The 18509-nt window shown below is 35.4% G+C and overlaps 1 protein-coding gene across 7 annotated transcripts in view; it reads left to right on the top strand.

The window, feature by feature from the left end:
• The window catches only part of DLG1 (discs, large homolog 1 (Drosophila)), a 277439-nt gene that overhangs the window by 193180 nt on the left and 65750 nt on the right, over positions 1–18509 (top strand). For all 7 annotated transcript variants that reach the window (XM_012641549.1, XM_012641583.1, XM_012641575.1 and 4 more), the window contains one exon: positions 11914–12016. In XM_012641549.1, the coding sequence (XP_012497003.1) occupies positions 11914–12016 (103 nt within the window). The remainder of the gene's footprint in view (positions 1–11913; positions 12017–18509) is intronic.

Raw genomic sequence — 18509 nt, 5'->3', positions numbered from 1 at the left:
GAAATAAAATAACTTTTTGGAAAGACAGAAAGCAGTCAGTAGAAGTAAATCAAGAGAAGACCCAGATGTCAAATATATGCATAGAAATGGGTTAGAAATGGAAAATCTATCAGAAATAAAAATTTTATTTGAAAGACTTAATAGGACACTGGAATTAGGAGAGGAAAGAATCAGTGAACTTGAACATAGATCAAAGAAAATTTCCAAACAGAAACTTCAAGCGAGGGGAGAAAAAAGATTGGGAGGAAAAGATAAACTAGAGCATCCGGTATCTATGGAACAATGTCAGTCAAAGAGGAAATAATGACAAAGAACTTTCCAAACCAGTAAAACATAACAACCCATATAATCTATGAAGCTCAGCAAACCCAGGCAGGCTACATACACAGAAAACCAAACTTAGATACATCATAATCAGAGTACTAGAAACGTGTGCTAAAGAGCATGTCTTAAAAGTAGGGATAAAAACAACACATTACATACAGAGAAACAATAATACAAATGACTGCTGACTTCACACTAGGAACAGCAGAAGACATAATGCAATTGAATGATATCTTCAAAGTGCTGTAAGAAAAAAAGTCAGCGTAGACTCATATTCAGTGAAATTATTCATCAGAAATGAAAATGAAATAAAGACATTTTCAAGCACATAGTTGTAGAGAGAAATTATCTCTGCAGATCTACAAGAAATACTAAAGAAATTGTTCTGGTTGAAGAGAAATTATACCAGACAGAACCCCAGATCTGCAGAAGGGAATTAGAAAAAGCAGAAAGGGTAAATAACCCGGATAAATATAAAAGATCTATTTTTTACCTTTTAAGAAGAGTTTATATATTTTATTATAAGACAATTGGCTGTTTAAAACAGAAAAAAATAGCAATATGTTGTGGGTGTTATAACATATGTAGAACTAAAATAGAAGACCTCTAGCACACAAATCGAAAGGAAAGATGGAAATTATATAGTTGTTTCTTATACAGTTTGTGAAGTGGTATAAATTTTTTGGAAAGTAGACCATTATAACTTACCGTTACATATTATAATCCCTAGCCAAAGCACTAAAAGTGCTTTACAAGTTATAATTTTAAAAAATCAGTACAGGAGATCAAATGGAATACTGAAAAAAATATATGCTTTACACAAAGACAGGAAAGGAAGACCAGACCAATTAAATAAAAAGCAATACCAAGATATTCAAGATTGAAACCCAGCTATATTAATAATTACATTACAATAAATATTCTAATTAAGATGCAGAAATTATCAGCTGGGTTCAGAAAAGCAAGACCCAACTATATACTATTTATCAGAAATTCACTTTAAATATAAAGACAAATGTGTTGTGAATAAAAGAGTGAAAGAAAGAACACCATGAAAAAAGCATACTAAAGCTACTGTACTAATATGAGACAAAATTGAACTTAAGACAAACAATGTTATTATAGATATATTTCATTTCGTCAAGAAGACGTAACAATCCTAAGTGTGCATGTACCTCATAATCCTTTCAAAATACATGAAATAAAAATTGTCAGAATTAAGAGAAATGGACAGATCTGTAATTACAGTTCGAGATTTAAACACCCCCTTCTATAATTGATAGAATAAGTAGGAAAAGAAGAATCATCTCAGTCCTTACCTCACACCATATACAAAAGTTAACTTGAAAAGGATCGTAGAACTAAACATCTAAAAGAAAACGTACAAGAAAACCTTAGTGAACTTGGATTAGACAAATTTCTTAAATAGGACCAAAGAGCCAAGTCAGTTCAATAGAGAAGGGAAAGTCTTTTTAACAAATGGTGCTGGAACAACTAGCTATCTGTGTGTAAAAACAGGAACCTAAACCAGTCCTACTCCTAACAGCAAACTTAATTCTAAGTGGAGTATAAATCCAAATGTAAAACCTAGAAACATAATCTTCCTAGAAGAAAACATTGGAGAATATCCTTGCAAGCCTAGGGTAGGCAACGATTACTTGGACAAGATATATAAAACACTAACCATAAAAAAGATGCCATTAAAAAACCAAATAGGCAAGCCACACAGTGGTAAAAAATATTCTCAGTACATACGTCTCACAAAATACTTGTATCTAAATATGTAAATATCTCAACAATAAAAAGGTGAGTAACCCAATTTAAAATGTGCAAAGACTTGAGCAGATATTTCACAAAAGAAGATATATGAATGGCTAATAAATAAATGAAAAGGTGCTTAACATTGTGTATCAGAAAAATGTAAAAACCGCAGTGAATAACGAGATTTGAAGGAATTTGGGTAGGAGTGATGTAATTGTTCTGTGTTTTGATTGTGGTGGTAACTACACAAAACTCTTAACTGTATACTAAAAAAGATTAATTATGCCTAAATAAAAATAGTTATTTTTAAAGCCTAAATAATGAAATATCATATCCCACCTTGTCGAATGGCTAAAGAAAAAAATTAACATTGATTGGTGAAGGTGTTGGAGTATCTGCAACTAACATTCATTGCTAGTGGTGGGCATGTAAAATGGTACACCATTACAAGAACTTTTAGGGAGATTTTTAAGAAGTTAAACATCCATCTAACCTTATCATTCAGGTTTCGCCCATGAGAAATGAAAGCTTATGTCCACAAAAACCCTCTGACAAGAATGTTCACAACGGTCTTATTCATGATAATCCAGATCTACAAATGACCCAAGTTTCTATCAACAGGAAAATAGCTAAATAAATTGTGGTATATTTATACAATGTAATACTACTCAGTAATAAAAATGTATTACCACTCCATAATACTACTCAGAAATAAAAAGGAACAAACTACTGAAACACAAAACAATATAAATGTCTCTAAGAAATATCATGTTGAGCAAAACAAAACAGACACTACAAAAACACATACTGTATAATTGTAGTTATGTGATAGTCATTAGCAGGTAACATTCATTTGTGCTGATAGAAGTCAGAAAGTGGTTGCCAGTGATTGGGACTCACTGTAAAGGTGCATATTGGAACTTTCTGGGTTGGTAGATGGAAAAGATATATATCTTGTTTGGGGTAGTGGTTTCATGGTTGTATACAGCTGTCAAAATCCTTTCCACTGAGTTGTTCCAATTCATTTCATTATTTTTAAAATATACTGTAACTTAATTTATTTTTATTTTTATGTTTAGAGACAGGGTCTCACTCTGTCATCCGGGTTGCAGTGCACTGGCACAATCACAGCTCACTACAAGCTAAAACTCCTGGGCTCAAGCAGTCTTCCTGCCTCAGCGTCCTGAGTATCTAGGACTACAGCACATTCCACCATGCCCAGCTAATTCTTTTTATTTTACTTTTTGTAGACAGCAAGTCTTGCTGTATTGGCCAGGCTGGTCTTAAACTCCCAACCTCAAATGATCCTCCTGCCTCGGCCTCCCAAAGTGCTAGGATTACAGGCGTGAGCCACCATGCCCAGCCTGTAATTTAATTTTTTTAAATGTTATAGTGTGACAAGGACAAATGAATAGTAAAGGAATGGATTTTTTAAAAAAATAAATGTTGCTAGACAAATTAGCGAATTATTTAGAGGAATAAAATTAGCTTAGAGCCTCACTTTATATCTTGTGTCAAAATAAATTTTCAGTTCAGTGCGAGAAACTCAAAGCAAAAATAGATGTTTTTAAATTGTCTATGTGGTATCACTTTATATGGGACACTAACACACTGCTATAGTGTGTTAGGCCAACCAACAAAACCTGGTACACCCAGAACTTTCCTGGTTTTAGCACTGAAAGCCTTGTGTCTAGAAACCCTTTTAGTCTCAGTTCTGCTGCTCACCCTAATGTGAGTATAATTAAATACAGCATTATGTTTGGCAGTATCCATCAGTAACCTTAGAATTATAATGCTTACTAAGCTGCTATAGGGAAATGCCCTGAGAACAATAGGGAAAAGCTTCAGGAGCAAGAGAAAAACGTAAGAAAAGTAACTCTAAACTAAACAAAACCAAAATAAAACCCTAGAACAAACACATTTAAGTATCTCATTAGACAAAATTTAGCAGTTTTCAAATGTAAGCTTATATCAGGATAACCTAGAGGCCTTGTTAAAAGAGATTCCTGGACCCTATTCCAATGTTTCTGATTGAGTAGGACTTTGTTGAGATTTGACAATTTGAATTTCTAACAAGTTTCCATGAGCTATTGATACTAATATTGCTGCTTCTGGGACTAAACTTTAAGAACCACTGTTATAAAGACAACTCTATTATTGATATTCTTGATGATAACCCACATTACTGAGGAAAGTCTAAGTTATTTGGAAAAGCAAGGAAATAAATAATAAGTTTTATAAAAATTGCCTTTGAAATTTCAATTTTGTTGAATAAAGAAGCTTTTATAATCTAGATCTATTACATGTATAGAATACCACACTTTAAAACACTATAAATGAGATATTACTTGTCTTGGTCCCATCCTCTGCTCTGCAGCATCACAGTAGCCTTGAAAAATTAACAGCCCACAATTTCCAGTGAAAGCCAATAACCTGGCAGCCACTGGAGGGAGCAGAATATGGAGTGGAACACTTTCACAGCCTGATTTCCAGAGGTGGTTTTGACCTCTCTGGAGGTTCCTGGAATACCCCGTTTGCAAGGCTGTCTGTATTTGACCTGATTCAAGAGCTTCCTCTGTACAGAAAGTCTTCTCCCCTGGGATAATTGTCAAAACAATTTAGGTTAGTTTTGAATATCTTTTCTTATGTTTCCCTCAACTGTTATCAGTATCTCAGACAGCATGCTGAGACAAACAGTACACTAATCAAAAAGCTTAAAAGGAAAAGCTGGGGAATGAGTTCTCCAGAGGGCCTTTGAAAACCTCCAGCATATTCCTTAGAACCTAGGAGACCATGCACATGTTTATGATTGTGTACATGCTCTGGAAAGACCTTAGGCCTTAAACTCTCATCTCTGGCTGAACATGAGGTTCTCTGCAAACAGGAAGCAAAGATTAAGGCAGAGTTATAACTGCTTATCTGACTGTTGAAAGCAGGCCCCCAACATGCACACGGACCTCCTGGCAAAGAATGCAAGACTTATTAGTTCCAAGCATTTAAGGAAATATCTGTACAATCATTAACTAACCACTAAGCTAATCAGTCAGAGACTTCAGTAGCCACATACAACAAGGAATGCAGACTTCTTAAAATTAAGAAGAGTCAATAAACAACAGCTATAACAAACAACAATGACAAGCCCTGGACAGGGGTACATATCTGATATCTAGAGTTGCCCACATTGTATTTATTTTAAATGTCCAGTTTTCAACAAAAAAATGAGATGTGAAGAAAAAGAAGAAAGTATGGCCCGTACACAGGAGAAAAAAGTAATCAATAGAAATTATCCCTAGGGAATGCAGAGCAGCTTGGAGCAAGTGGGTGACATACTCTCCACACTGGCCCAGTGGCCCTCTTGTTTTTCTTAATGGTGCGCACAGCTGACTGATTAACACCAAAAAGACAGCACACTTCCCTCTACTCATGCCTTCATCCAGCTTCTTGAGAACATTCATCTTATCTTCCAGAGACGTGACCCTTCACCTCTTCTTGGTATGTGTCTGGCAGAGGATCAAAATTCCACCAAGGCCTCTGCCCCCCCCCACAGTGGCCTAAGCTGCTGTCCTAGCCACAGCAGCCTCCACTACTGTCATTGTCGCCACTGCTGAGAACCAGGTTTTGGAACTGGGAAGCCGCCGGCAAGGCTGTTGACTTCCTGTAGGTCCTCACCCTTGCCAATCTGCTTGCCGGGAAATCTAGCCGTTCGACTTACTAGACAAAGACTTTAAATCCAGTATTTTACATATGTTCAAAGAATTAAAACCATCCTGAAGAATGAAAGAAAAATATGGGAACAGTGTCTCTCACCAAGTATAGAATATCAGTGAAGAGACAGAAGTTATAAATAAGAACCAAATAGAAATTCTAGAGTTGAAAAGTACAATAACTGAAATGAAAAATTCTCTAGACAGGTTCAACAAAAGAAAATAACTGGCAGAAGAAAGAATCGGCAAACATGAAGATGGGTCAGTTGAGATTTCCAGGATGAAGAATGAAGAAAAATTAACAGAGCCTCAAAGACCTATAGGATACCATCAGATATACCAGTATATGTATAATGTAATTGCCTAAAGGATGGAAAAAATAGAGAAAGGGGCAGAAAAAAATATTTGAATAACTAATGGCCCAAAGCTTCCATAATTTGATGAAAAACATTAATATACACATCCAGGAATCTCAGTGACCTTCAAGTAGAATAAACTTGAAGAGATCCACACCATAGACACATTATAATCAAACTGTCAGAAACCAAAGACAGAGGATCTTGAAAGCAGCAAAAAAGAAATGACTTACTACATGCTAGAGACCCTCAATTAAGACCAGCAGCTGATTTCCCATCAGAAACCATGGAGGCCATAAAGCAGTGAGATGGCATATTCAGAGGTCTAAAAGAAAAAGAAATCTGTTGAATTCTATATCTAGCCAAACTGTTCTTTGGAAATGCCCAGATAAAAGCAGAGGGAGTTCATCTGTAGAAAACCTGCCTTACAAGAAATACTTCAAGCTAAAATGGAAGGACACTAGACAGTGACTCAAATCCATATGAAAAAATAAAGAATATCAGTAAAGGTAACTACATAGGTAAATATAAAACAGCATAAGGGTATTATTTTATTCGTAACTTTTTTTCTTCCAATCAGATTTTAAAAACAACTGAATTAAAGCAATAATTAAAATCAGTGTTGATGGGCACACATTGTACAAAGATGTAATTAATGTGACAGTAACATCACAAAGCTGGTAAAGAGAACAGAGTCCTATATGAGCAGAGTTTTTATGTGCTACTAAAACGAAGTTGATATAATCCAAACTAGATTCTTACAAAATGTTAACTATAATCCAAGGCAACCACTAAGAAAATGACTGAAAATATATGTAGTAAAAAATATGACAAAGGAATTAAAATGGTATAGTAGAAAATATCTATTTAACACAAAAGAAGGCAATAATGGAGGAATAGAGACACAAAGAAGGCATAAGACATAAAGAAAACATAACAAAATGAATGACAAAAATCCTATATATCAGTAATTACATTACATGTAAATGGATTAAGCACTCTAGTTAAAAGGAAAAAATTGGTAGAGTAGATTAAAAAACAGAATCTGCCAGGTGTGGTGGCTCACACTTGGGAGGCTAAGACAGGAGGGTTGCTTGAGCCCAGGAGTTTGACGTTGCAGTAAGCTATGATGACATCACTGCACTCTACTCAGGGTGACAGAACAAGGCTCTGTCTCAAAAAAAAAAAAAACCCCAGAATCCAACTTTATGCTGTCTACAAGAGAGACACTTTAAAGACACACATAGGTCAAAAGTAAAAGGTTGGAAAAGATATATTACACAAACCAACCAAAAGACACCTGCAGTGACTATATTAATATCAAAGTAGACCTTAAGACAAAAATTGTTTCTAAATGCAAAAGATATAATATGTGTATCATTATATAGTTATATATGTTATATAGTTATATATATAATTATTGATAAATTTCTAGAAAAACATAAACTATTGAAACTGACTGAAGAGGAAATAGAAAATCTGAATAGTCCTATAACAAGTAAGGAGATTGAATTAGTAATTTAAAACTTCCCACAATGGAAAAAGCCTAGGATCAGATGGCTTCACTGGTGCATTCTGCCAAACATTTAAAGAAGAATTAACACCAATCATTCATAAACTCCTTTCCAAAATGTCAGAAACCTGAGGAACACTTCCCAACTCATTCTTTGTAGCCAGTATTATCCTTATACCAAACCAGATAAAGACATCACAAGAAAAGGAAATTGCAAATCAATATCTCTTATGAAGATAGATGTAAAAACCCTCAACAAAATAACTGGATCCAGCAGCATAAAAAAAGGATTATATACCATAACCCAAGTGGAATTTATCCAAGGAATGCATGATTGGGTCAACATAGAAAAACCAGTCAAAGTAAAATACCATCCTAATAGAATAAAAGACATAAAACACATGATATCTCAGTAGGCACAGAAAAAGTAATTGTCATAAACCAACACCTTTCCGGGATAAAAGACTTCCTTAGTCTGATAAAAGGTATCTCTGAGAAACCAGTAGCTTGACATCATACTAAATGGAGAAAGACTGAAAACTTTCTCTGTAAAATCAGGAACAAGACAAGGATGTCCGCTTGACTCAACATTGTACTGGAGGTTCTAGCAGTTAGGCAAGAGAAAGAAATAAAAGGCTTCTAGAGTAAGAAGAAAGAAAGAAAACTATTTCTGTTTGTAGATGATATAATCTTGTATATAGAAAATCTTAAGAAATATAACAACAAAAAACCTATCAGAGGCCAGACATGGTGGCCCACACCTGTAATCCCAGCACTTTAGGAGGCCAAGGTGGGAGAATTGCTTAAGGCCAGGAATTTGAGGTATGGTGAGCTATGGTGACACCACTGCACACTAGCCTGGGCAGCAGAGTGAGACCCTGTCTCAAAAAAAAACACTAAGCCAATAAATGAGTTCAGCAAGGTTGCCGAGTAGAGAGTTACTGTACAAAATTCAATTGTATTTCTGTATACCACCATTGAACAACCCAAAAGTGAGATTAAGAAAAGTTTTATTTACAGTAGTATCAAAAAGAATAAAATATTTAGATACAAATTTAAGAAAGTGGATAAAAAAATGCCATATCCATTTTCATGGATTTTAATGAAGCCATAACAAGGAATAAAGTACTGTTACATGGTACAAGGATGAACCTTGAAAACATGCTAAGTAAAAGAAGCCAAACACAGATGACTATGTTAGAAGCCTCCAAATGGAGATTTTTCCAGGTTCTTGGTGATCTTTAGGAGAAAAGAATTTCATGTAAGCCAAGCAAGCAGCTTTTTATTGAAAGATTGAAAGTGAAAGTACACTCTTAAGAGAATAGTAGACAGGCTCAAAAAGAGCAGATGTCCTGGGAGGAAGTGGTTTGTGGTCTTTTTAAGTCTTAGTAATTGAGGAGAGGAATATTCAAGGTTAAGGGGTTGGCTTTTACTACGAATGTGGGTAGTAATTCCTAGAATTGAGTTCCTTCCCATTTTCATACTTTTTTTTTTTTTTCTTTTTTGAGAGAGAGTCTCACTCTGTTGCCCCAGCTAGAATGCAGTGACATCATCACAGCTCACTGCAACCTCAAACTCCTGGGCTCGAGTGATCCTCCTTCCTCAGCCTCCCAAGTAATTGGGACTACAGGTGTGCACCACCATGCCCAGCTAATTTTTTTATTTTTTGTAGAGTCAGTTCTTGCTCTTGCTCAGGCTGATCTCAAACTCCTGAGATCAAGCAATCCTGCCACCTCGGCCTCCCAGAGTGCTAGGATTGCAGGCATGAGCCACCACACCCCGCCCCACTTTCATACTTTATATGGTTGTTTCGGAACTACGATGATGATTTCAGGGGCAGCCAAATTTTAAAACCACAGAACAGATGATATTGTAATTAGCCAAAGTTCATGTAAGGTGACAGAAATAGGTGACAAGCCAGTTGAAACCTGTTCTTGCCTGCAGTTATCAGCACTTTTAGTTAGCTTCTTCCTGAGGGTTGTTTACTTTAACACCCTGCGGTCAATCTTCTGTTCCCTGCATCTAGTCTCAGCTCTGTCTCCTAGTCTCCTACTCAACAGCTATATACTATAGTATCCCATTGATTTGAAATGTACAGAATAGGCAACTCTGTAGAGTCAGAAAGTAGATTAGTAGTTTCCAGGGATTGAGAGGGGAGACAGGAGTGACTGCCAAGGGATATGGCATTTCTTTTTGGAGTGATGATAGTATTTTGGAATTATATGGTGGTGATGGTTGCACAACCTTGTGAATGTACTAAAAGCCACTAAACTATACACTTTAAAAGTGTGACTTTTTTGGTATGTGAATTATTTCTCCATTTTCTAAAATGTTGATATTTTTTTAAAAGTGACACTAAGGCTATTTATAGAAATATGTCCCTCAGTACTGGGATTTCTTCTAAAAATCCGTGGTAATGTACCTTCGATTGAAAGTTCAATGATATTTTGGAAAATCTTTAATTTATAGTCTTTTTCAACAAATTATGCTCTTTTGAGACTATATAGTTTGTCTTTAAGTCTTTTATGTAACAAAACGAGTGATGCACAGGAATAATTCATTAACAGTTTTAATCTTTTCTACCATAATCTATGGAAGTTTGTCTTCCTTAATTTGTTTTCCCAGGAATTAGGATTTTCTTTATGTACAAAGTGGAACTGTTTCTACATTGTGTTGAGTTTTTTATAGCTATCTTCAGCTCGAGATATACTCTAATAACTACATTATATTACATGTGTTTAGATTAGGGTTTTTAAATCTTGGTTTTCATTCAAGGGGCATGGGGTAGGGGTTGCTGGATGTTTTTGTTTGTTTTTTAGAGATAGGATCTCATTCTGTCACCCAGGCTGGAGTGCAGTGACCTCCCCATAGCTCACTAGAGCCTCAAATTGCCGGGCTCCAGCAATCCTCATACCTCAGCCTCCCAAGTAGCTAGGACAATAGGCATACATTACTACACCCAGATAGTTGGGGGTTTTTTTTTTTGTTTAATTTTTTGTAGAGACAGGGTCTTGGTATATTGCCCAGGCTGGCCTCGAACTCCTGGCCTCAAGTGATCTGCCCACCTTGGCCTTCCAAAGTGCTAAGATTATAGGTGTGACTACCATGCCCAGCCACAGGGGTGTGTGTTTTTTTATAGTTGCATAATGATATCTTTTATATATAATATAAAATACCGTATCTTCACATAGTTAAAATTTTCTTTATGTAAATTTTATGATCCCAAGAATTTGTGGGCTTATAGTCAAGTTTTTGAAATGTGGTATGTGATCTTTAACAGGTTTTAGATTAGATCTCAACAAAACCCGTCATAGTATAAAAATTCCACAATGGTTCTTTCCAAAAATTCTCAGTGAAGGTCGTGAACATTTCTGTGCTCTATTCATTGCTGGTTCTTAATTTTTTAAAAATAAAATTTTTAAAGTTTATTACAGTTAAGTATAATATTTCCATGAATGTCCTCTTATATATGTTTTATAGTGGAAAAGGAACAATCTCCCAAGGTAACGTACCTTGAAGTAGTATACACTGAGTATTGGCAACTTTTCAAAAATACGAATTAAATTGCCTCTTCTAGAGTAGGCTTGGTCACCTCAGTAATTATTTCACCCAAGGAAGGGCCCTTTTATTTAAAAAAAAAAAAAGGTCTCCTGGTTCATTTAATTAACATTTACTGTATTTAAATCGGTTCTTGCAATCTGAGCTATTTGAATACTTTTAAATAATTGCTTTTCTGTTACACCAAAAGAATGCAAGTTTTAGTTTGTGAAAGGAAGGACAAGTATTGAAACTGAGTTGAGCACTAGGGGTGAAAATGTGGCAGGAGATGAACGTGTACTACAAGCAAAATGAATTTTCAACCCGTTGCTTGAGTTCTTAGTAAAATGAAATGTGCAAAATGATGACACTTGATATTTCAGGTTGTCAAATTAAGGTACATTTCTCAATGAATTGATAGCCAACCTTTTGGAAACCTGGGGGAAAATGTTTTTGTTTTGCTCACTTAACATTTAGCAAAGTATTTTAAGTGAATAAAATTGATTTGGATGATAGTAATATTTAGTCTTATTGTACAATATATTTTTAGTAAATCAGAAAAAGAAACATTTTAGTGGTAAAGTTATTGCAACTAATGTGTTTTTTGTGTGTTTTTTTGTTGTCATTGTCAATCTATGCCTACTCAAAGAATAGGCTATTGCGATTTCTAATCAGAGTGATTATTTTCTCTCAAATTATGATTTGGTTTGATTTACAGGTGAACAGTGTTGACCTAAGAGCTGCCAGTCATGAGCAGGCAGCAGCTGCATTGAAAAATGCTGGCCAGGCTGTCACAATTGTTGCACAATATCGACCAGAAGGTAATAAAATTCTTACTATCCATGGTTATTGCTTATTTCAGTTTTTAAAATTCTTCTCTTAAATAGTCCGAGCTTAACTTCCTTTTTTATGTTTTTTCTGATTTGTTAATCTAGTATTTGTTTAGTGTGAACCTAATCCACTTTCCAGATCTAAAGTATTTTTTAATAGGATGTAAGAACTGGTATCTGCCAACTCTTTCGAGCATTGTACCATTGTTTTGATTAATTCTTAAGTGCTTATTTTTTAAAATCTGGCCTGTAACCAAACGCATACCTTTTAACATCTCTTTTACTAGCTCATTGATCTAAAAGAATAATAAAAACCATAAGCAAAGATAGTATTATTGCAAAAGAAAATTAGATCACCTGGTTTTTTTAAACTTTAGAGATAGATTATATTTATTAATATCAATATTTAAGTATGTTTCTAATAGTCATTATTGCTATTTAAAACAAAGAGAAGAATGCCAAGTTCAGATAGTAAAGTATCATGAACATCACCTTACCAAGTTCCTAGGGGAAGGAGGTGGTAATGGAAAATATGAGGTCTTGCCATATTAAACATATATGACTCTAGCTTACATCGACATAACCACTTCTCCAGTAAAACCTCAGTGGAATTTAAAAAGCCTAAACACCCAAAAGAATACATAGCATACTTGTTGATGATTGTAAATGACATAATGAAGAAGGAAAAAGTGATGTGACTAAAGGAGCTAAATGAAACATTCTATAACTTAGTAACAATTAACATTTATTATTCTTTTCTTGGATAGGAATTTATTTTTATAACAAAACCTAATATGTATTTTAGCTGATCAAAGTAGCATGTTCAGCACTACGTGATATTTCATAAAAAAGTAGTAGGTTCCATCAGTCTAGTAAGCCTTATTAGCCTTTTAGGCTCAGTAACTGAACAGGGGAAAATTCATTTACATAAGGGGTAAATTTCATATAAATCCACATTAAGCAGAGACTAACATACGAAGTCAGAATGCCAATTCATTAATTTTTGTGAGAAATAAATCTACCAATGGGACCCCTCATGCTTTTATCTTCTGGCCAACACATTCTCACCACACTATGTGGAGGCCAGATTATAATCTCTGATTGCTAAAGACACCCTCTCATGTTTATAAGGACTATAGACTTTTTAGGTATGATTAAGGGTAGACCATTATCTGCTCCCTAACCTTCCTAAAAAACACAAACAATAAGAAAAATAAAACATACACACATGCTCCTACCCACACAACTCTACCTCATATTAAACAAAACTAAGAAGACAGATGTAATACCTGGACAACAAAATATAGATAAAAACTGTTTAAGCATCTGAGGTCTAGCAGAAGCCACATGGAAAGAAGAGAACAGTTCAAACATGGAATGTCAAGAATGCTCAGTGGTGGCAGAAATTAGAATAGGATAGAAAATTGCACTCACTAAAGGTGAAGGGCTCGTTTTTGAGTTATAAAAATATGATCCCTTGGCTTTTATCATGGGAAATGGGGAAACCAGGCTAGAGCAGAAGGTGTTCATTATGTGGTTTGTTTAGAGAAACAGAGGACCCATATTTGGGTAAAACAGCCTGCCTCTGTAGGATCAGATAATAGGATCTTTTGGTTTTAAAGCCATAAAATTACCTGTGCATGCTTCCCCCTCCATACGCTCCAAACTTTCTGCAAACAGCTGGTCCAGCAAAATCCAACTCATTCAAGTTATAAGTAATTTAAAAGTAACTAGCCTAACAGTCGTATAAAGATATTAATAAGAAGAGGGGGAAGCAGTAAAGCTTAGGAACAGATTAGTCACAAGAATACATATATATAAATAAAAATATTGGTATAAATCAGATGAAAATTTAATGTTTTAGCAGTTTATGCATTCACTTTGAAAGAAGACCACAAAGTAGAAAGATAAGAACTATAGGAAAAGATGGCTCAACAACCAGAAGAGATTAACTTTGAGCGAGCAGAACCCAAGAAAAAAGAAAGCAAACCAGTTATTGAGCTTGGAACACAAAGACACGGAGACAGTACAGAAAACACAATTAACTGACATAGAGAATATAATAGGAAAAATGAACAAAATTAAACAGATAGAATCTAAAAAGATTAGAAAGAAAATATTAGCAATAGAAGACAGGCAATTATGTCTCTATGCAAGATATACATAATTCATCTTTCTGAAAAAAGAAAAAAATTTTAAAGGAAGAGAATAAATGTTTGAAATTATAATTCAATGCATTCAAGAAAACTTTCTAGAAATAAAAAGAAATGAATGTTTATATTGAAAGGGCACAACATCATACATGGAGAATTGACTCAGAATGGGCAAAATTCACACATATTCTAGTTAATATTTATCAAGAAAGAATCTTTTGGGACCCAGGCAAAAATGTCAGGTTATTTATGGGGGAGGTAAAAATGGGATTCCTCTAATGTTTGGTGAGCATAGAATAGAAAAAGAATAGTTTGGCTGGGCACAGTGGCTCATGCCTGTAATCCTAGCACTTTGGCCAAGGCAGGAGGATCACTTGAGGCTAGGAGTTTGAGACCAGCTGGGGCAATAGTGAAGACCCTGTCTCTACAAAAACATAAAAAATTAGCCAGGTATGGTGGCTCATGCCTATAATACCAGCTACTTGGGAGGCTGAGGCAGGAGGATCGCTTGAGCCCAGGAGTTTGAGGTTGCAGTGAGCTATGATGATGCCACTGCACTCTAGCCTGGGCAACAGAGCAAGACTCTGTCTCAAAAAAAAAAAAAAAATAGTTCATTTTACCATTTTTATAGATAGTGACTCTTAACTAAGCCTAATGTACCTCTATATGCAGTAGATATACTTGCCACTGATAGTTCACAAGGATGGGCCACCCTTTTTCTAGGATAGTTATTGAATGGGCCCAGGAATTAATTTCCCTCTCAGATTATCTTTTACTATGCTTGTACAGTTTATCATTCTTTCTTTTTTGTTGTTGTTTTTTTTGTTTGTTTGTTTTTTGCTGCTTTTCTCTACATTTCACTTTTGTATGAACCTCTCCAATTGATACTCTTTTTCTTGATTTGTATTCAGTACTTTCAACTATTTAGAATTGTTGCAGCCATCTTTGCATCAAAGAGAATTTGCATTCTTCTTTGATTATTCAAATACCTATTTAGTAGTTATCGTCTGTGTTTCAAGGTTAGACTCTTAGCCCCTTATGTTGATTACTCTTATATGTGTATCTTCTTTCCAGACGTCTCATAAACACCAGACTTTTGTGTCCTATTTGATTTCCCAGCTGTTTGTCTCTGTATTGAACAGGTTTCAAATTTAACATGTCTGAAACTTTATTCTTTTGCTATCTCAATGAATGGTACCTTCAGCTGTGCACAGTGGCTCACGCCTATAATCCCAGCACTTTAGGAGGCCAAGGCAAGAGGATCGCTTGTGGCCAGGAGTTCAAGACCAGCCTGGGCAACATAGTGAGGCTCCACCTCTACCAAAAAAAAAAAAAAAACCAATAAAAATAGCTGAGTGTGGTGGTACCTTCTTGAGCCAAGGAGTCCAGGGTTGCAGTGAGCTATGACCACGCCACTGCACTCCAGCCAGGACAACAGAGCAAGACCCTGTCTCAAATAAATAAATAGACTGAAAGAGAGAAAGAAAAGAAAAGAAAAAGAAACACCTTCATTTAGGCTTAAGACATTGACTACCACACTGGAAAAAAAAAATTTTTCCTTGGGGCCACAGCATTTTATTACAAAAGTGGAATAAAAACTTCGAAAACAAAATGATCCTTTCTAATTTAATGAAAAACTTATTTTTTTTTGTTTTCTGTGCATGAATTGTAAGCAACTTAAAAAATAGTTCTCGAAGTTTCCAAGGTGAAGAGACGTATCGGTTACATACGCTTCATGAGGTCCTGGGCTCAATACTAGCATGAGTTAAATACAACACACATGGCAGTTAATGTGTGAAGCCAGAAGCCCATGAGTCATCCTCGACTCCCTTTTCCTTCACAAACTCTCAGTCATAGCCACTTTAGCCAAAGCCATACCATCCCTTACCTGAACTACTCTAATAACCTGATAACCTCTAACAGGTCTCCTCACTTCTTTCTTAATTTTCTCCAATCTATTCTCTGTTCTTCAACCAAAATGATCTTTTTAAATACAAAGATTGGGTTGTATCATTCTCCATTTAAAATATTTCCCATTATTCTGAATAAAATCTAAACCCTTTAATAGGGCCGTGATTCTACACAGCGCAGCATATATGGTTTCACTGTATGCCCTCCATTCTTTTCTTTGCTCCTTAAGCTCTAACCTTCTTTCACACTGCTGACTACACCAAATTGTTTCCCAAGTCTCTGCTCATTCTGTTCTTTCTTAGAATATTCTCCCCTGTTCTTTAAGTAACTGGCTCCTCCTCATAGCACTGTGATATTTTTCCTTTGTAACAGCTGACACAGTTTATAATTATGTGTTTATTTACCTATTTATTATTTATTTAAGCTTTGCTATATCCTCACTAAATATGTAGTAATATCCCTATTTACAGATGATGAAGTAGACTCAGATAACAAAGGTAGTAATAACTAGGATTCACTCCAGGTCTGTTGTCTTCAAAATCTAAGTAGTTTTCACCGTGAATATTTTGATGAGTGCTTAGTCTAACAATGTTGATGTATATTGTATTCTTTTACCACTGCTGTGATACCACTGTCTAATAAAGACAAAGTGAGTACCAAGAGAGCACAGAAGACAGGCATCGCCTTAGAAATTCAAAAGGAAGGAGATTATATTGCCTAGCATAATAAAAGATGCATAGAATAGGATGGAGTCTTAACTGGGCACCTAAAGAATAGATAGGATTTAGATGGGCAGAGAGAAGAAATGATGTCCTAAGTGAAGAATAATAGAACACCAAAGATAGGAGAGTTAAAATTTTATAAGTGTATTTTGGGTACTTTGAAAACGTGCCTGTCCTTGCTGTATTGCTACTTACCTTATGTCTGCTGCTTAGGCAGTGACACTATAGCTTCATGTTTTGTTGTAATATTAATTATATATTTTTAACAGATGTATTTTTGTTGTACAGCACTTTTTTAAAAAACATATTCCACATCATCAAAGTATAACTATTATAAGGGCCAAGGATATAAGTCGAAGACTCAAATTGTTTTTCTCAGTGAGCTGGCTATTTTAAGAAGTACAAAAGGACACTGATAATCACCATGTTGTAGTTAGTATCTTTACTAGAGGCAAAGCCTTTGGGATTCTCTGCTTCACTGATAATCTTACTTACATACATACAGAGCAAAGAGGTAAGCTTTTGGTAGGATTAAATTTTTTATCTTTTAAGTCTATGGCTTGCCTATTAGTCTTCCAAAAAAGTACTATTATGGGGCCAGGCCCAGTGGCTTACAGCTGTAATCTTAGCACTCTAGGAGGCCGAGGCAGGAAGGTCGCTTGAGATCAGGAGTTGGAGTCCAGCATGAACAAAAGCGAGACCCCATCTCTACTAAAAATATAAAAATTAGCCAGATGTCATGGTATGCACCTATATAGTCCCAACTACTCTGGAGGCTGAGGCAGGAGGATCACTTGAGCCTGGGAGTTTGAGGTTGCGGTGAGCTACAATGATGGCCACTGCACTCTAGTCCGGGCAGCAGAGCAAGACTCTGTCTCAAAAAAAAAAAAATACTGTTAGGGGTTTTTTAACTTTTATGACTCAGATTGTAAATATGAAAATAATAATTTCTACAAGACATTTAAAGGGACTTTATCTTCTAAAGGTACATAAGCCTTTAACTTTATCCACAACTGAGCTACGGTATTTCTTTTGTTGGCTCTTGTACACACATGAAGTAATTAAAACTTTTCTTTTTTTTCCTGCTAATCTGGTTTTTTTGGTTAGTTTAATTCACAGGCTCCAGTTACTGAACCTAAGAGAGTAGAGGAAAAGTAGGGAAAGTGAGGGAAAGAAACAGCTTCTATTGGAAAAACAAATCGATTTCTTTAGAAAATACAAATGGGTTTTTTAGGAGAACAGATGGGAGATAAGAAAGTTTGTGACAACATTGGTTTATATAGGTATGAGCGGTCTTTTCCATCTTCTTTAGGGCCATCAAACTTCTCAGAAGAGGGTATTCATGGTAGCCTCATTTCCCAGAAATTGCTGCTTCTAGACAGATAAGGGAAGCTCTGAAAAGGCTTTTCTGCATCTTTTTAATCTCACATGTCTTCAGCTTAAAATCTCTATACCAACTCTCAGGTTCTGGATAGGTCCTCTTTGTTAACTCCAAAGACAAGGAGAAACCACTCTCTCAACCACACACTAAACTCTTCGTGGAAAGCCCTAAGCTCATATATTTTGTCTTTTGTTCCCCAAAGTGCTATACCAACTTTCAGACCTTAAATTCTTAATTTTTGCTTCAGAAAACATTAATTATATTACAGTGATATTATAAAGAAAAAACAGATAAAGAGGAAAAAACTACACTTATTT

This window comes from Propithecus coquereli, unplaced genomic scaffold, assembly GCF_000956105.1.
Source record: "Propithecus coquereli isolate 6110/MARCELLA unplaced genomic scaffold, Pcoq_1.0 Scaffold10, whole genome shotgun sequence".
Lineage (NCBI taxonomy): Eukaryota > Metazoa > Chordata > Mammalia > Primates > Indriidae > Propithecus > Propithecus coquereli.
This window is presented reverse-complemented; position numbering and strand designations above follow the sequence as displayed.